This window comes from Aythya ferina (genome assembly GCF_964211825.1).
Source record: "Aythya ferina genome assembly, chromosome: 3".
NCBI lineage: Eukaryota > Metazoa > Chordata > Aves > Anseriformes > Anatidae > Aythya > Aythya ferina.
The window spans coordinates 24,541,261-24,561,364 of NC_140298.1; the positions used below are offsets into that span (position 1 = coordinate 24,541,261).

The 20,104-nt window shown below is 42.5% G+C and overlaps 1 protein-coding gene across 1 annotated transcript in view; it reads left to right on the plus strand.

The window, feature by feature from the left end:
- Positions 1-609: 609 nt before the first annotated feature.
- Positions 610-20,104, plus strand: part of KCNK1 (potassium two pore domain channel subfamily K member 1) — a 32,960-nt gene continuing 13,465 nt past the window's right edge. Inside the window, exon 1 of the mRNA XM_084514195.1 lies at positions 610-1,177. Coding sequence (XP_084370321.1) covers positions 823-1,177 — 355 coding nt within the window. The 5' untranslated portion in view covers positions 610-822. The remainder of the gene's footprint in view (positions 1,178-20,104) is intronic.

Genomic DNA, 20,104 nt, shown 5'->3' on the forward strand with positions numbered 1-20,104 from the left:
GTGCGGTGCTGAGATCCCATCTTGTTTACCAGAAGCTGTGCTGGCGAAGCCACACTTCTCTCCTTCTCATTTCATGTGGCAGGGAACCTTCTTTGTGGGTTAACCGTGTGGTTGCTGGCCAGACCTCGAGATGGGCACAGGAGGAGTATTTCGAGTGAGGCTTGAGAAGATTGCTGTGTTGGGCCATCACAGAGGGCTGACTGGATGGTGCGTTACATGTAGCGTTATCACTGTGGGCACTGATATGAGAACCAGCCGGGCGTTTCTCATGATCAATTCTAAGTATTTTCAGGAGTGCAGCACTGCATACGAGGAACTGAGCTTGGATGGGGCTTCAGGAGGCCACCAGCTTCCAACCCCAGCCCCAAGCAGGCCCCGTTGTGAAGCCAAGGCTCGGAGGAAGCTCCCGCTGACGGGATCTCAGAGCCCACCGCCCCGGAGGCACAAACCCAGCCTCCCGCCACCGCTCCCCCCCCCCCCCCGCTGCCAGCGGGGCGCCCCCGAGGCGCTCAGCCGCGGTGCCCGGGCTCCCCTCACGCGTGAGGGGGGCGGAGGGGCGGGGACCTGCGGGCACCTCCGCGCACAAAGGGGCCGGAGCGGGCGCCCGAGCGGGCGGATCCACCGCCGTTACGGCCGTTGAGCGGCGGTTGGCGGCGGCGGGGCGGCCCCCGGCCGCGCTACCTGCGCCGCGCCGCCACGTGAGCGCCACATCAGCGCCGCTCCGCGCTCCCCAAGCCGGCAGCGGCAGCGGCAGCCGCAGCCACGGCAGGCGGCGGCTCCGGCCCCGGCCCCGGCCCCGGCCGCGCTCCCCGTCCCGGGAAGATGCTGCAGTCGCTGGCGGGCAGCTCCTGCGTGCGGCTGGTGGAGCAGCACCGCTCCGCCTGGTGCTTCGCCCTGCTGGTGCTGGGCTACCTGCTCTACCTGGTGTTCGGCGCCGTGGTCTTCTCCTCGGTGGAGCTGCCCTACGAGGACCTGCTGCGGCAGGAGCTGGGCAAGCTGAAGCAGCGCTTCCTGGAGGAGCACGCCTGCCTGTCGGAGCAGCAGCTGGAGCAGTTCCTGCTGCGGGTGCTGGAGGCCAGCAACTACGGCGTCTCGGTGCTCAGCAACGCCTCGGGCAACTGGAACTGGGACTTCACCTCCTCCCTCTTCTTCGCCAGCACCGTGCTCTCCACCACGGGTAAGGCCGCCGAGGCCCGGGCTGGGTCCCCCGGGGGTGCGGGGCCTGGCCCCGGGTGCGGAGCGGGGCTGAGGCGAGGCCCCGGCCCCAGGCGGCCGGTGAGCGGCTGGGAAGTTTGCCTCGGAGCCGGGAAGCCGCTCGTTCACCGGCTCGCGGGTTCAGCTAGTTAGGGGGCATCCCGCGGTTGAGGGGAGAAGAGACGCTTTACATAGCCAGCGTCGTGTCGCAGAGGCTCTGAGTAACCTTGTCTGCAGGCACCGACCTCTCGTCCCACCTGCCCTTGGCTTCAGGAGGGCGGTGGGATATCTCGTGGTGGTGATAACAAGGAGGCATCCCAGAAATGAGCTGGGCAGAGTGGAAGCGGGAGGCATCCGAGCCACTGGGTGACTTCCCAGGACTGTCACAGTTTGCTTGTGTAAGCTATCTTTTATGTAAGGTGCACAACCCAGGACAGCAGTGGTGCGACCTCCCACAAACACGTACATTGATGCCCTTGCTACATGTTAAATTATTAAAAGTGAAACTGTATTTTAAGTCCGCCCTACTTAGCACTAAGAGCAAAAGTATTGACTTTGGTTAATTCTTAAAGAGGCAGTCACTGTGCTGATTGCCAAGCCCCCACCTCTCATCCCCCTGTCCTCTCCTGAACTTTTGGTGCCTTTGAAAACACAGCAAGGTGGGTGCCCATCTTCTGTGAACTCTGCAATGCTTTTAGAAATCTCTTCTTAGGGTCTCCATCTCCTTTGAATTTGTCTGAATTTGGGGTGGGGGTGGGGAGACGACACCTTGCTGTCAAGCTGTTTAAAAAAAAATCTTCCAGATTTGGTTTAATATCTGTGGGTGAAAGTGCATGAGCGACTGAATTACTTACTGAAATAAATAACTAAGGCTTCTTGAATAAGAGAAACTTTAAAAATTCACCCTAAAACTAGTCCAAACAAAGGGCCTTGCCCTCTAACTGATCTGAGTCTTGGCAGTACATTGGTACTACTATAAATGATGATTTTTTTTTTTTCTCTGCCCTGAAGTGATCATTCTTACTGTTAATGGAAATTTAATGAGCTGATATCAATAATGACATTTAATATTTTGCAGTATACTTACTTGATCATGTTTTGGCACTTCCTGAATGATTAGGACAAGCATTGACTTTTTTTTTTTTTTTAACAAACAAACAAAAAAAAAACAGTCATTGAATCTATAGATCAGGTTGTCAGCTCATTATAAAGAGTTGGATTTTTTTAATTTCTTTTTATATTTTATTTTTTAAAATAGGGTTATGGATTCTACTCCACCCCTTTGGTCCTACTAACTAGACAAGGAGTTTATATGAAGAGAAAGTGATATGCTTGTGACATATGCAATTAAATGTTTCCACTGAATACATTTTTAAGCTTTAATCAATACACAGTAGCAATAGTAGTGAGACAAGCACGGAACTGTGATAGTACTTCAGTGCTTAACTCTTATTTTTCAACAGTAAGGACAAACATGGAAAAGGGAACCAGTGCTGGTGGTACCAACTGATGGTTGCTTCTGGGCTAGGAGAAGCAATGCGAAATTGCAGGAAGTGCTTGAATGTCCCATATGTTCAGCTGACTGAGTTTGCCATTCATCATGTAAATAAATGCACACCTACCTCCTGTTCAGAGGACAAAGCTTATCTCACAGCCTTCTAGTTTTCTATATAAAGCATATGGGGAAAGCATTTAATTTTAGCATGCTCAGCTCCACTTCTTTTTTTCCTCCCATCCTTATTATGTTCTTTGACTTCTTACTAGCTAGAGAAAATCCTTGAAGGAAATGATAAAGCTACTTACGAAGTCTGAATTATTCTTCAGTGGAGGACATTTGCAGATTAGATACAATAAGGCAAATTTTTACTTGGAAGAAATTCACAGAGCACATTCAGACTGTCACAGGACAGTCACAGGCTGCCTGAAGGGTGGGTGAACAGAGGGCAGCAAAATGGGCTGGGGGTGAGGCTTCAGCAGATGACAGCAGTGACTGGCAGCAGGTTTAACGACTTCTAACATATTTATTCCTCCCTGTACAGATTAAGCAGTCATGCAGAATGACATATGAGCAGTCTGCAAGATGAAGCAATTTGGTCATTAAGCACTGACAACATAAACACTAAGAATGTACAGTTGTGTGCATTTAAATAGCATCTGTCCTGCAAACTCGTTACAATTATGTCCTTACGCACACGTATGGTCAGTGCTAGATGTCATGAATAATTTTGCTGAAGCAGTTGTTTCTGGTTGGCTTTGTTGTGGGGCCATTATTAGAGACAAAACACATTTGTATAATAAAAATGAAATAATGTTTTGCACTTGCTCTCCCAGGTAGTGGGCTTTCACTGTTAAGCTCTAAGATTTTACTGCATATCAGTGCAATATGGGAATGCTGCACCATGGGGAATACTGTAGGCAGAACGGAATAAAAAAGGAAGATGATATCACTTGTGCTGGAAGGTTTGAAGAGTAAAGTGGCTTTTATTTTTGAAGGAACACAGATAGGAGAGGAAGGGAGATGCCAATTTAGGAACGTAAGGCCTGCATTTTGACACACCTTTTTGGAAAGGGTCTTTTTAGCGTAGGGATATACCACAGCATTTCATGAGAAAGGAGGATAAGTCTTATTCTGGCTGTCTGGCTTTGAGTATTTTTCCTCCATCACAAATATGTCTAAGGGTTTTACTTAACATCTGTTCACCAGAGGGGATGGTGAGAAAGAGCTTCTTCGGATCCTTCTGTTTTGTGGCAGAGTTAGCAAGATGCACTTTGCCCTGACCTCAGGAAAGGTGAGGAGAAGTTTGTCTTCCATAACAGCAATGCACATTTCTCATTTTTGTTTAAGAACAGACTACATCCTTGTCTAAACCACAAGAGTTTAGATTAGTAAGAAGAGGGAGGAGAGAGCTGTTAGTATTCAGATGCTTCTGAAGCCCATAATGTGGCTGTCTGTGAGGTGGTTAGTGGGTATCAACATCTGCAGAAATTAGCCTGTACCAGTTTAAGTGTTGTCAATGGGGACTGGGTTATGTTATGCCACACCATGAGGAGTGATGCCCAAGGTCCATGATGCATTGGCTTCAGTTTTTTGCTTGCTGTATTCTGAGAAGAGTAAAGAGATCTGTGTAATAACTGTAGCTAGATGCTGACAGCATCTAGTACCTTGGAAGTGCTCAGCTGAGGAAGTAGTAAAGAAACAGTGTGTCTTTCAGGGAAAGTTTTAGTGTTCAAGTTACATAGTTTATATGAGCTCTACCAGCAAGCAGTATGAGGAATTAACGAATGTATCATTTGCTTCCTAAGGGCTTTCTCTGTTAGGTCTGATTTCTTGTAAGCATTGTTACTGATGACTTGCAAGAGAAACTAAGCTCTGCCTTTCTTATGAAAGACAGCAGACTGGGAGGTGGTGCTGGAGTCAGTGGCTGTGCTGCAAAAGAAGGTAGGCTTGATATGAAGTGATTAGGGAGGGAAAACCCTGTCAGTCTGCATCATTTTCTCCATATTCTTCTGTCAAGAAACGGTCTCTTATATTTCTGCCTCCTGGGGGAACAGACCCCATATCCAATGCAGACTTAGTGTGCATTATGAATCTTGACAAATCCATGGACAATTAAGGAATGATGTGAAAGCATCATGATGTCTTTGCAATAAGCCACTGTAAGATTCATACATGCTTACAACAGAGCCCTCAGGTTGAAGAGACCACATGGGAATTTCATAACATATGGAAGAAGGTGAATTTAACTTCATTAGAAAAAAGATATTTTAGAGGCTTTAGGCAAAGAAGGCTTTTATTTGTTCTAAACTTTATTTTAGTGTAAAACTTTTTTTTAATACAGATATTGTAGGCATCAGAATACGTGGTCTCTATCCCTGAGGATGACTGTATTGCCTCATTAACACACACTGAATAAGTGCATTGCATAAGTAATATCAAATACATGTCTAGAAACCTGGCATAGGATTTCCTGTAGCTTGTATGAATATATACAAACTTGGTGATAGTTTAAACTTGGTTACCTCTGACTCCAGCAGAAAACTGAAGCTTCATTATACTGCTGCTCTGCCTGTACCACTCATGGATCGCTTAAATACCTTTGAATTGCAGCTACTGACCATGTCTGGGATGCCAAACTTTGGGAAGGAGCTTTTAAAGAGTTGTTAGTTACTTAGAAAGCAACAGGAAAATGGAGCTTGCTGGAGATTATCTAGGAGATGAAACTAGCTGTGCTGTGCTGTGCTCTGCAATAGAAGGATGTTTGTGCAGGAGTACTGGTAAGGAAAGCAAAGGAAAAGAAGAGGCAAGTTGAGAAAGATGCCAGAGCAGGATTACATTCAACATGCCAACTGTTTAGATGTTGACTTAGAATGTGAGAAATCACATTCTTTTTCCCTCCTTGGATCTGAACACATACCCCAGGACAATGGTCTGATGTTACAGACTGCTCTGGCATCAGATAGTCATAGCTGCTCCCTCAGGCTGTTCCCTTCCAGACAGATCAGGAACGACTGTTTCCTGATCTATTGGGATGATAGATCAGGAACCAGATATCCCACTTCTTGCTTTGGTAGTATAAACACAAAGGGAAAGTCCTTCTGTCTGCCTGTGTGTCTGCTTTCCTCTTGGGGAAAATCCCAATTTTTAAAGACCACAGAACAGCTCCAGACTTGCTGCTGCCATATTTCAGTTTGGGCCTAGGGTTAAGGTGCTGTCTCCTGGGACACAGGAAACTTGAATTCTGCTGAATGCTGTTCTCAGAAGAAGGATTTGAACTATGGTTTCCTAGTCTTGAGGAAGAAAAAACAAACAAAAAACTACCATTCCGTATGTTAGGAAGCTATAGGAGAAAACAAGAGGAATACATATAGAATAAGACAGGGAAGGTAGACTAGATGCTTCTGGTTTCTCCATCTTAGAATGTAAAAACATGGAAACATCCGAGACAAGTAAAACAACCTCAAATTTAAAATTACCCAAGAAGGAACTTAAGTTTAAAAAAACAGCCCCACCAACAAACCCCTCAACTTTTCTGAGTTTGGATGGGGAAAAAATCAAATTGATACGAGTTTTATAAATTATTGGTATTAGTCAAAGTTAGTAAACTTTTGGGGAAGGCTATTAGGCTTCATGCTGCAGGATGCAAGCTGTTCTTTAGCTAGCAGAGATGACAGCTGCAGCCAGTAGCCTGGTCATATTACCTCTTGTGTGTCTGGGACAAAGTTCTTGTCTTCTCTACTAAAGCAGACAGCAGCAGAGAGGAAATCCGTGCGTGTCCTGTCTCATGTTCCGGGCCAGCTGGTGGTTCCTGGTTTCTCATGTGAGCACAGCCATCGGCTGTGCCAAACTCCTGCTCGTGCATGCCAAAATAAAGGGCAGCAACAGTAGCTCTAATCCAATGTTTATGCTTTCCAGGTCAAGGAGTAGTAAAGACTATCTCCTGGCAGAAACCAGAGAAGCCAAGGAGTAGTGTTACTGTGTTATTGCTCAGAGCAGTGCTGGCTGGTGCTGGATGAAGTGCCTCTCTTACCTGCTTTGTCCTTGCTTCTGCATCGCGCTGTGCCGCCTGCCTTGCTAAGTTCCCGGGGATGAGGAGCTAACCCAGCAGCTTTCCACACTGGAAGGACTAATACTACTGCCTTTCTTGTCCTTCCATTTCAGGTCTGAGGTCACTTTTCCTCTAATGAAGGAGAAAATAATAAAAAAGAAATTAATAAAACAGTCCATTGAACATAGAGTATAACTGACCTCAGGACTAGGTTGATGGTATTCTGCCCTGGGCTTATGAATCAATTCTTTTCATAAATGGTAACTTTGCTATTTCTCTATTTTTTCCTAATTCTGTTGTTTTAAAACTACATGTCATAGACAGATTGTATGGCCTCTAGTTACTCTGTTATTATTTCTAATTATTACTCTGCTTGCCTTTATTTTGTTCTGTGATATTTACGTCCTTACTGAAAGGAAGAGTAATATCTCCAAAAACTTGCCTTTTATTAAAAAGTTTGTAATCCTTTCGCAAAGTTGGAATTGTTACTACTGCTCTGCTGACATCTCTAGATTGATTCCTAAGCCAGAAGTTATGTACACCTTCAGAACAGGACTTCTAAAATGCATGCATTTAATAACCAAATTCTGCAGTTCCTAGCCATTGTTGAATAGGATTTTCACTTGTATGTGTATGCAACTTAAAATACCTTTTTTGAAATACCTGGTTTTTCTTGGTTTCATTTATCTATTGGCTGTTTTTTGTTCTTTGTTTCATTTTGACCTGTAGCACCATTGTTTTAACCTATGCTTTATTTTGATAGAAGAACGTGATGATCCAGGGAGAAATTTCTGGTTTAGCCACTGCTCCAAGTTAAATATGAATTAGGCCACAAGCTGCTAAGCCATATGAAGACCAAAATGTCCCTTGGCATGTGCAGAAGTAGAATTTTAGCAATCTGAGGAAAAATTGGGATACCTTTGTGAGTTTCAATGAATTCAGGATTAGAGAGTAGCAATAAAATGTTTTTTAAGTGTTAGCTATTTAAATTCCTACTGCGTCTCTGGATCTGACCTCAGCTGCTTGTAGGTTGATATTTGTACGAAATTTAACTGTAGCCCTAGAGTGGTTACTAATGATGACCCAGGAGACCCAATGAGAAGTGTCACTACGTTTTTCTCTAAAGAACCTAGCTAAAGTCTTTTATAAGATTGTCCTGACAAGAAATGCAAAGTGATCTGTTTAAGAAACAGGACAGAAAGAAATGAATAAAACAAAGCTTTTCAAGTGGCTGTGCTTCAGAAAAATGTCAGAGTGGCTTTTTCAAGAACAGGGATTTTCTCTCCCTTGGAAAGAAAAAGGTACGCGTTCATCTCTGAAAGCAGCGGATGAAAACTTGGAGGAAAACCTCATATGAATCAAAACTGTCACCAGACCACAGACACAAAACCACTGAGTGTTACCACAGTCCGTGTTCTCAAACGATTTTTGTGCCAGTAATTTAAGCAGCTGCAGAAGGCATCACAGCGTCTTTGAGGCGTTGAGGCAATGCAGACACAGAAGCAGGGAGATGACCAGGGAATACAGCCTGATCTCACCTGGGAGACAGGTTTTGTCAGCAGAACAAGCCAACCCAGCAGTCTCGGTACCACTCTGCTTGGGTGTGAGAAAGCGGAGCTGCTCCGTCTGACCAAGCTGCATACTATTTACCAGTAGGAACTTCAATAACAGCTTTCCATCTTTCTCCTAAAAATCGTGAGTCTAGGCTGATGTTAAGCTGACACGGAGTAGAGACTTTCTGCATTCTTTTTTGTCATCTACTACAAAACAAACTTCTGGAGTAGCCAGAACTTCTATGCAGAATGTTTTCAAGCAAAACTCAATAAACAGAAACTTAATCCTAATGATACGTGAATGTAAGTTCTAAATTTTGGCTTTTACAGATGTAAATTCACTTCGAGCAGCACTTAGATTGTGGGACTGGTTCTTTGTTGTACTGGCTCTACAGTTCTATTATGGTGGTTCTATTATGCTGAAATGAGTATAAGAGGAATACTTTTCCCAAATCAATATGAAAATATTTTATTTAGTCACTAAATATGATCCATCCAGTGTTTACAGTAATGGAACTGCATTTAGCTGATATTGATATGACTGTATGCCATTAAAATAACAACTAGGGTACATATTTGTTTCAGTTTAAATACTTGCTGCAGTGTTGGTAAAAGCTATGTGCCAGGCTTTTCGTACAGAGACATGCAGTGAGACTAAAAAGGATGAGCCCAAGGCTTGTCTCTCATGCTGTTGGGGAAGGAAACGTAGTCTGATCTACAGAAAAGGACACAACTACTAAGCCTGTGAGAATCCTGCCACAAGTGCATGTCTGCTTTTGCGTCTTCCTTTCAGCTGTGATGTGCTTAAGGGTAACACACGAGTATCCCGAAGCTAAGCAGAATACAGAATTGTGGGGCAAAGGTCTCCTGCATCAAGGAAAAGGAGGCAGCTGGCTTGACAATGATTATAAAATTTACTGCTGTTCCCCAGATTCTTCTCCCTTTGGGTTATATACAAAGATTAGATACATACTCTAACTAGTTATTTTAAAATGCAAGAAGAATTCTTGGCAAGAAGATGCAAAAGTGATAGATGACCTCAAATTATGACAGCACTGGCTTGCATAGGGCTCATGCTTGCTCTTATCTTAAAGCCTGCACTGATCTTTCTCTTGTGTGATAGTTGGGCTTTTACTTTATTTGTTGTTTAAAGTGTACAAGGAAGATTCTGACCACATATTTTGCTAGGCTGAGCTTTTGAAATGTGATTGGCAGGCTCAGACATTGTAACGTGCAATAGTAGCACCAAAGTCTAGAGGCAAGCTAGAGTGGGTGCCCTCCTTTGTGTTTTATATAGTTTGAAAAGGGTTTTGCTCCTTCAGAGTCACCAAATGCAAAGGCAAGACACATTCTGGTTTTGTCTCTCCCCTAGTAGGCTGGAATCATAGTAGGATTCATGGTGTTAAAGAAAGCTGTAGTGGGAAACAGCAACAGTGTGCTCTGAAAGTAGCAATGTGTTCAGAGATAGGTTTGAAAAAAATAGTAGTAGCTCAAACGTTTAACTTTGGGACACTTGATTTTACAATCCTTTACATCTAACTTCATGAAAGGGGGAAAGAAGTCCTAAAAATATCTTCTTGTGTTCATGATTAACAGGAGAAGGCCATGAAATCTCTACTCTGTGTATTATTTAAGTAGCTATTTACCCAACTGCGTATTGTATGAGACAGACATAGGCCTACAGGAAATAAGAAAACCCTAAAGGAAACCGTAGAACTTCCATTTCTTCTACAGCTTTGGAAGCTTTAGTGTATATGATTTACTAATGGGTAATTAAATTTTCATTTCACAGCATGTCTTGTTACTTACTTTCACAGTTACATATTAACTTGGAATACTGACGCAGTAGTACAGCTAAAAGGACTAAGACTCAGATGTGTCATTGTGTTACCATTTGGAAGTCCTAGCTACAGAAAACTGTAAGAGTGATGCACAGGAAGGAATGCAAAATGCTGTTAATCATCTGAATGGTTAGTATTGGGCAATGAAGCTCTTCTGTGTAAGAGCCTGTTTAATTCACCTGTGTGTGTAAGCTTGTCTGTTGAGAAATCAAGGTTCACAACCTGTCTGCTGGTCCTGTACTGCAGCTCCTGTTGGGCAAACAAACAGCTCTGAACATTGCCTGACATTGCATTCTGTGAATCAGCAGTGCACATTGATAAGACGAGAAAATCTAGGGATAGGGCAAGCTCCTGCCTTACTTCATTACTGGAGTTATTACACGTTTATGCCTATAAATAGTATGCCTATATGTTCTGCCTATATGTAGTGCAAAAATAAATCTTTATCTCTCAGATCTTTCCGTGCAGCCATTTGTACTACTTGAAGCCTGTTGAATGTTCAGGTCATGCTTTCTGGAGTAACTGCTATCTGACAACTTTGTGTGCTGCGTAGAGGAAAATGTCACTTATCCTAGAAGTTGTTGGTAATAACAAATCTCAGCCTCAACTAAAAGATAGGAATTCTTTCAACACCATAAACGGCTGTTCCAGATATTAGCCTTGCATTATACCATGTCCTTAGATGTCACAAGGGAGATGGTGATAATCTCTCAAATCTCTGAACCACCTTCTAGAAGTAGATGCTGAAGCACATGTGTAACAGGAACTGCTTTACTGGCTAAAGCACTTTCTGTCCCACAAGTAAAAGAACAGAAGTGTTATTTCTGTATGCACTTTGCAAAAGGATAAACTGAGTCAAAGAGAAAAAAGCAGTTGTGAAAGTTCATGTAAGCCATTAGTATGGCTGAGAATAGGAGCCTGTGAATTTTGTCTTGCAGCTCTCTGTTCCTCCTGCTAGGTGCTAGGTCATGTTTCCCTACAGTAAGCTGACTTTTTCCATCCCATAGATGTGCTTTAGCACGCTTTCATTTTCTTGCATTGGATGGTTGGGTTGGTGGTGTTTGTGTTTTTTTTTTTGTTTTGTTTGTTTTTTCATTTTGTTTTGGTTTTTGGTTTATTTTCATATTGTTTTAGTAAGAGTTTCTCTGCTCAGTAATAATAGTGAAAATTGCAGCTTCTTGAATAAGGACTTAGAGAAGCCATATTGAAATCTGTAATATGCATTTCTGTGTCTTCCATGGAGACTCCAGAAGCACTGCCACTCCCATCTAGGAAATAGTTCAGTTGTGTACTCTGTGCAGAAGACAAGATGGTTATCAGTTAATGCAGCCCACACAACTTATCAAAAGTGTGAATAGCCTTTGTGGGAAGAAGGCAGAGTTTGTTCTGCTTTAGCATGCTGGTTACCTCTCCTTATATCTAGTAGAAAGTTTGCCCAGGGTGAGGTAAAACAAAATGTGCTGAGCCTACCAAACAACCCTGCCACTGGAAGGAAAATATCTTGGACTGTTGACTCCCAATGTGTGGTGCAGCCTTCTTCCCTGTGCTAGCTCTGTTGCTTCCTGGACCACAGCAGTAAGCCAGCTCAGTTTATCGGCCTAGAAGAAAAGCAGGTGCTTTCTGCAGGATTAGTTTGCTCCAAGTTACTGCAGTCAGATAAGCTACAACCAATGCAAGAGGGGTAGAGCCACAAAGGGAAAAGGATCTTCTTTCTCAGCTGCAACTCTTACATCAGATACCTAACAAATTGGTGAAAGCATGGGAAGGATCAGAAATGCATGGCCAGATCAACAACAGGTGTAAAAGGAGCTGGCAACCTAAGAATGTGTTCCTGTAATGATGATGTAACTGACAATTGCTCATTGCCCCTCGTGAAGGAGCAATATTTCAAGCAAGATTAAACTGACAGCTAGCAAAGCTGAAAGAAGCTCCTCTTTGTTGATAGATATGCTGCCTCTGACATATTTCTACACCTTGCTAGGACTCTATCCACTACCCCAGGTACACACATCTTAGGGGGGAGCTTTATTTTTACCCTGCTAGGTAACTAGCATTATTTGATAATTTGTCATTTTTGAATCTAATACAGAACTAATGCAGTCCTACCTTTGTGTTTAGTTACCGTAACTAGTTCATAAGTCCTGATCCTTGAAAATTATGAGAAACTTGATGTTTGCATAGGGCCAGGCTCTTGCAAAGAAATACCTCACTTGAAAAGATGTGCTAACTATCAATTTGCACATTGCTGACCCTGGCTCTTCACTGCCTGTCTTTATTTTGGAACCACCAGCCAGTTTATCACCTTCTTCCCCTGCCAGTACATTGGCATCTGAGAGCTGCCATCTACAGCATCCCACGTAGAGCCTTTTTCTTGATGGCCTTGGTTTGCACATGCAAGCACTGATAGGAAAGTGCTGAATGTGAACCCCCCACACAATTCAGTCTTTCAGGCTGGGCAGATGCTCAGCAGGTTGATGTATATGCTGCCTTAAGGTACTGGAGCCTGAGGAAACGGGACCCAGAATCATTGATCGGTGTTGATGGTCTTGGTCTGATGCAGTAGGTCCAGAATTATGATAGAGCACTGCATTTTTGATGAATTGCCCTATGGATTTAATGTTGCCTGCTTTCACTGTGTGCAGGGCTATCTTATTCTGTCCCCGAGAGGCTAGGATGATATATCTGCACTAGGTCAGTCATACTATAGTTGCAAGAATTTCTGAAGATATCATATACCCTACCAGGAGGCATTTTGCTAGCAAGCTGGAAAAACATTCACCATCTTAAAACAAATTGCCATTAATCTAAACAGACAATAATGGTGTTTGAAACCCCACAGCATTTAAATTGTTCTATCTTAATGTTGTTGGCTAAATGTCTTGTGTCTGTAGTTTGCCTCTCTAAGCACTACATTGTGATTTATTTCTAAAGAATTTCTAGTTAAAGCTGTCTACGGTTCCTCTTATGAACAGAAATAGTATGTGCAATTACAGTGCTGTTCTTTTCTTCTATTGTCCCTGTATTTGTTGGTAGGGCATACAGTCGTGATTATGCTGGCTATCCTGATTCCAGTGTGATTAATTTAGTTCATGGTTCCTGCAGTTGGTGTTTGCTGTATGGGCTGTCCTAAATGTGTGAATGATTCAATACTCAATATCTGTAAAATCTGTTTACAGTTCAGTAAGCCAGCTCGCAACAGTTAAAGTATTTCCCCATTGGGTCTTGTAAATTAATGTTCTGTTTTGAATGTGAAAGTGTGAGTCTGTTCAGCTAGGCTATATTTGGATGGCAGAGTACCATCAAACATCGTGTTATGGACTGTGATTTGGAATAAACTATCTAATCTGAAAGATATTTCACTTTGGCCATTGATTAAACTTTGTCTTTTAATTTCAGAAGTGATAAGGATTACTTTTTAAGTTAGGAATGAATATTCCAGGTGGAACATACCTTCCATAAAACTGGAGATTGATGCACTCTAACTGTGTATTTCAGTTAGTTGGTTCACTGATTTCTGCTATTTGTGTTGATTTGCATCTGTTTTGCTCCACATACTGTTGAATCCTTCATATTTCTCAGGAACAGCTATTAAAACAAAAGGTAGGGATACGACTTATTTGTATGCAAACGCATTATTATGTCTGATGTAAGCATGAAATACTGAATTATCTTACAGAGATATGTAAGGACTATGTGTCTTCCTCTGTCAACAAGGGAGCTGATGCTAGTAATTTCCCCAAGTTCCACATGTTAAATCTACAAGATTAGAAGTATACGTTCCTATTCCCCTGCTGTATTTTGTAGATAATACTTTCTTCTACGTGAGGTTGTGTTTTAATGCAAAGATGCTGCTTACAGGTTTGATTTTAACTTTCCTGCATGAAATTGCTTAATTTTTAATGTTGTGTGATAATTCTTTACTGCCCATAATACCAGTTTCATTCACTGTTTTCATGTCCTGTTCTTCCTGATGGTCCAATAAAGCAATTTTTGTTTCAGAAGTGAAGGTGGGAAGCATACTAATTTGCAGCTGGTTGTTTCTTTTTATTCCCAGCTGGTTGGAAGAACAACTGTGGCTCGTTTCAGTGCAAGAAATGATAACATAGCAAGACCAGATAGGTATTCTTCACTAATTAGATGTGATGAAAGCACTGCAGTAAGTGCCACTGCAACACATTTAAAGCTTGTGACACCTCCCAAGATGGATTTGGAATGGCACCAGGTGCCTGTTACCAATTTTAGAAACCTCTTCCCACTACACAGTACCAGACTTGTTCTCTTCAAGCTGAGTACCATACTGCACAGGTGCTGGGCTCATCAGTGGCAGCTGGCACATCCCTGTAGTATGTGCATAAACAAGGTCTTTCAAGTGGTGGAGGCTGAAGTAATTGATAGAACTTTAAAACCTGTTACAGAACGATTAGCAGAGGTAGGGAAAGAGAAAATTACAGCATGAAATGAAATCATGGTTCCAGACCTTTCCCAAGAAAGAAAAAGCTCTATCTTCTGCCAGTCTCTTCAGAAAGTGTTTATCTTCTCACATTCATTGAAATGAAATGCTAAATGCATTTCTAAGCCGCTAAAATGATTTTTTCTGTAGGGGATATTGTTGCAGACTGCCATATCTATAGACAAAATCTAGAAGTATTACTGTTGTGTTAAACATATCACCTTTATGCTGTAGACAAGGTGAAAGTCTCATCGAGCTTTTTATTAAATGAACACATGAAATGAAAAGATCACGTGCAAACTAATGACTAAATCTAGTTAAAAATGTCGCTTTCTTTCCTGGTCTCTCTGCCAAAACATTTTCCACGTTAAGGTTTTTCTTTCCAACATTGGATATTCAAGGATGCGAATCCTAGGAAGAACTGCAGAAGGGTTTGTACCTCTTCTCAATACCTTGAAATTGGTGTTGAAGATCTTAAGAAGGTTTTTAATGAATCCATTTCTTTACATATTGATCTTGGTGATCTGTGGCTTCAAAAATCCATTATTGTGGGAAGGTTGCTGCGCATGTGTTGCTAAACAGAATACAAAAACCCTTAACAAAAGAGAAGCGCAAAACCTTGCCTTGTTTTCTAACATTTCAGAGGACCGCAAGTAGACCTTCCCTAGTAAAGCCTGTTCACATTTCTTTTTTTTTAATCAAATTTTAGTTTCCCAGGCAGAGTTTGTTCTGTCAGGAAATATTCGTAATAAAGTAATCTGATGGGGGGCCCCACTTTGATACAGATTTTTGACCATCTGTTGCCTAGCGGGCAGGTAAACCAATAAAAGAATAATTGGAATTTTCCTTGCTGAAGTCTCAGAGGAGCCCTCAGGAAGTCTAACCTTGCTTTTGACCTGTTGGGGTTGGCTTTTATTCAGCAGACTTTTGTCATTTTCGTCTTTTTTTTTCCCCCCATTGAAAAATGAATCCTAGGTTTCATGGAAAATAGCTGTTGATACAAGAGACGTGTTTCATTACTTATGCTAACTGCTTGCTAGAGGCAGATCTAAAAATATGATGCTCTGGTTTTGGATAGGTATTTCTAGAAATATGCTGTTATTGAGAGGTTGGGGGAGGAAGGGGATGCAAAATCCCAACCCGAGATGGATCCTAGTTTGATTGCAGTTTAACCCTATAGGGTCTTAAATCCGGGATAACTCTTGAGAGGACCCGAATTCTAGTATACAGACTTCAGATTTAGGAAAAAAAAAAAAAAAAAGTAAAATAAAATTGTTTTTAAGGTAAAACCAAGCAAACCTAGCAATGCACACATATCTTTTGACCACCATCTGTGACAGAACTGAAGCCTGAATGCTTCCTCAGAGGTTTAGCAGACTTCTGTCTGCTGAATGTGCTCGCATATTTAGTCTTTGTTCCTGCACTGAGCACTGTTTGAAGCCATGCACACAGAGCATGAAGTCTTTAATGACACTGCTCCAAAAAGCATTATTGAAGCTACCAGGACTCTGAGAGAACACAGGTCCAGCCCACACAAATCTCATACCAGGCTGAAGGTTTAGCTTGTCATAACAAAAAAGGTCCACAATGAACAGTTTTGTAGGTACTATGTAGCTTACTGTGGGGCAGTAGGGTTTAAAAAATCTGGCTTACTGTTCACAAAGGGTAAGTGGGAAAGCTCTGCCAGCCGAATGCCTGGGGAGCCCAAGCTTGTCCTATAGACTACGTGTCCTTTCTAAAGGTGTGTTTAATAGCCCAGGAAATGGGTTATATGCCTCACCTGGAGTCCTGCCACCTTTGTCTCACACACAGCAAGTCCCTTTCTGGTGGTAAGCAACGTGTGCTTTCACGTAGGCTGTGCCAGAAAGGTCTAACAGTTCCCTTGGGCTGATAATGTACGCTGCACTCCCATGTAATGTATCCAGGCGGGGTTAAGGAGATGCAGTGTCTGTCTGTGGCATGAAACAATGCTATTGTTTTTCACTTAATTATTACCTTTTGAGCTGTATTTCTCTCTGACTCTGCTTGAGAAGAGATGCTATTGTGAGGACCCCTCACTAATAACCATCTGATGTGTGGGAGGGACTGAGTTCTGTACTTACTCTTTGGGCTGAATTTGGTTCCCATGCAGTGGATCTGCTGTTTGTGTGGCTCTAGTACAGTGCAGCCTTTTGCCAAGTAGCATCAGTACCAATCAATTCCTTAGAGCTACTGGTGTGCGAATGGGTTCAGCATTATCATCGCTGCTGTGCAGTTGGAAGGTGTTTTTGCTACTTTAAATAGAAACTATAGGTAATAACTGACTAAAACAGCAGTCACTGTAAATTATCAAATGTTACCGCTTGCTAGCCTTTCAGTTTGCCCATCCAGCTCTAATCTTTGCATCAAGTTACGTGCTGTGATGAATGAGGCATAGAGTGAACCTTGTGGTGGAAAGAAGTGTAGGATATTGTATTAGAATTAAAAAAGTATAAGCACTCCCTTGGGTTGGTGCTGAGTTTCGTCTAATTTCTCCCCAGTTTATGGAATGTCCTTGTATGTTCTTGAGAGCTGTGGTTCAGGTAGCCTCACAGTGTGAATGCTGTCATCACTCATCTTGCATCGCTGTGTTTGAGTCATGATGGCAATTCGGAAACGTTACTTTAGAGAAGTGAAGGGCTTTCATACAAAAACCTGGAGCCCATCAGAAGAGGAAACGCTTTCTGTCTAGGGAGCTATACTCTTAAGATGCTCTGTCAAGGCCCTGCCTAATATGAATGCAGGAGGTGATGCTAGAGGAGCATCAATTAAATTTAAACTCTGAAAGAAGCTGAGGTCTGCCTGATTTCTTGGTCCCAAGTCAGTGCATCTGCAGTAGTGTTTTGGTTCAGGTCAGGCATGCAGTGCCACAAGTCCCTGGATCGTTTCTGCTCGTGATTCACGCTGTGGGCCAGTCTTGGAGCATTCAAAGTGGACTCCTCTTCAATTGAACAAAGCTGAAGGAGGTAGTCTTGGAGAGCAGCAAAGTGCACCTCACCTGTTAATGTACATCCAGTCTTCATGAACAAAGTAGAGCAAACCTGAAGGTAAACCCTCACTTACAATGATGACCTTAGGTCCATGCAACTGATTGTTCCACTGTAGCACAGTAAGTGTGGGCATATAATGTAAACAAAGTGGCCCTAGAATTCTTGCCCCCTCCCCCATTTCTTTCTTCCATTGCTATACTTTATATTCCAATAGTGAAAATAATTGGTTCTGGACAGAAATTGGTAGATACTTGATCCCTTAAGTAATATGATCAAATGTAGCTTTTTTCATGAAATTGAGATGAAATTTTTAAATAAGACCTCAGCTCCCGTTTCACTCAAATTATTTTCCTATTTTAAAGGGCTTGGTTTTCTGACAAATCAAACACAAAAACATTTTCTTCATCATGGCACCTTGTTTCTCTGACTACCTCTTTAGAGAGTAGAGAGTTAGCAAAATTATCACATTTTAATAGAAAATTACCATCTGTAAATAAAAATTTTAAATCTCCCTGCCTGCATTGGCTTCAGCTTTTCTCTCAGACATTGAAATGATAACAGGGTACTTGTACTGCTTTGTTTTGTCACTTGAATTTAATTGAAAAATGCCTTTAACACGCGTTCTTATGTCAGTGTTTGTGGATTATGAGAGTAGCTAACTCACAGGTGGTGCATGGTGACAGTATTTTCATCAGTTTCCAAGAATGTACATTTTTTTCCTAGTTTGAAAATATATTTATAAATTTCCAGCTCCAAGTGAGAAAAAAAGATTAATAATAATTCATATGAAAGTATGCCAGAATGCAGAGACAGAAAAATTAAAGGTTATTTGTGCTTTATTGTCAGTTGTTCTTAATGTTCAAAGTGGCAATAGTTCCTCTTGTACATAATTGATACAGGAGGAAAAAAAAAAAAAAAAGGAATTGCAAAGACATGCCCAGGACACAACGTTCACTTTTACCATCTTCTTCCTATATAGAGAGGTGTACAGCAACCTTGATATCATACAGGGTACAGAAATTTCTCTTAGAACAGACTTAGCCTGCTTTGGCAGCTAGGGAGGAACCAAGACAACCATCTTAACACGTTTCCTAGCTCAAAAGAAGAAGAATATTCCTTAGACATGCCTTGGACAAGAAATGGATTACTGATTAGCATGAATAATGCGAGGATTTCACTGACAGAATTTTGGAATTCCAAAATGTGCTTTGGAATTTGGGGGTTTCCAGGGCTGTGAGGCCGCAGAAGCTGAGAGCGTATCCCTCTAGAAACTTGTAAGTGGACTTATAATAGTGTGCACACATAAAAAGACACAAGTTATCATTATCAGCAGATGGCACTGCGTTTTTTCTAGAGTTAAAAATAAATAAGTAGATGCACAATGTATGTATCAATTTGCTGTCCATTGGTATATTCAAGTGGAAAGCCCTAATGCACTCTCAACTTTCCTTGCATAATTAATGGCCACAGACGAGCCAGCAGGGTGCCCTCGGAGCAAAGAAGGCTGACGGTGCCTTGGGCCAAGGGAAGTGATCCTTCCCCTCTGCTCAGCACTGGGGAGTGCTGGCTCCACGTCTGGGCTCCCCAGTGCAAGAGGGACGTGGGGCTGCAAAGATGATGGAGGAACAGGAGCACCCCTCCCACAAGGGAAGTCTGAGAGGGCTGGGACTGCTCAGCCTGGAGAAGAGCAGGCTCAGGGGGGTTGCATCAATGTGTGTGAACACCTAGAGGGAGGCTGCAAAGAAGATGGAGCCAGGCTCCTTTCAGTGGCACCAAGTGCCAGGACAAGAGGCAGTGGGCACAAACGAGCACAGGGAGGCCCTCTGAACACCAGGCCTCACTTCTGTGCTGTGGGGTAACAGAGCCCTGGCACAGGCTGCCCAGAGAGGCTGTGTGAGAGGCTCCTCCTGGGAGATCTCCAAAAGCCTCCTGGATGTGGGGCTGGGCAGCCTGCTCTGGGTGTCCCTGCTGGAGCAGGGGTTGGGCCAGGTGGGCTCCAGAGGGCCCTGCCAGCCTCAGCCCTTCTCATTCCCAGTCACAAATTCAGCCTCACATTTTTTCATAAAAAAGTCATTACTCCTTTTGCTCTTGGCATAAAAAACTTTTTTGTTGGTTTGGTTTTGGTTTTGTTTGTTTGTTTTTAGTCAACAATTGTCATTCTTTCTGATAGTAGATAGCTTAAGTCTGAATATGTAGCCATAACCTCATAACCTCTGTCACACTGGGTATTTAGGGTGATGCATGTCATGTTGGTCAGGATGGGAATTAAACCTGCGTGATTTGCTAGGTCTGATGCAAATTGGTTTAAACAATTCCAAATATAAAAAACCATAAAGTGAACTGCTCCCCTTAAATAGTATGGGGAGTATCTCTTGCTCTCCTTCAAACATTTTCCATGGCTTTATTCATCAGCCTCCTCTTTTCCCAGCATCTGTGGATAGAGTTTCTAGCCCCGTTTCTTTCTTTGGATGGGTAAAAATATTGTTTCCTGTGTAGAAACAGATGTGATAGA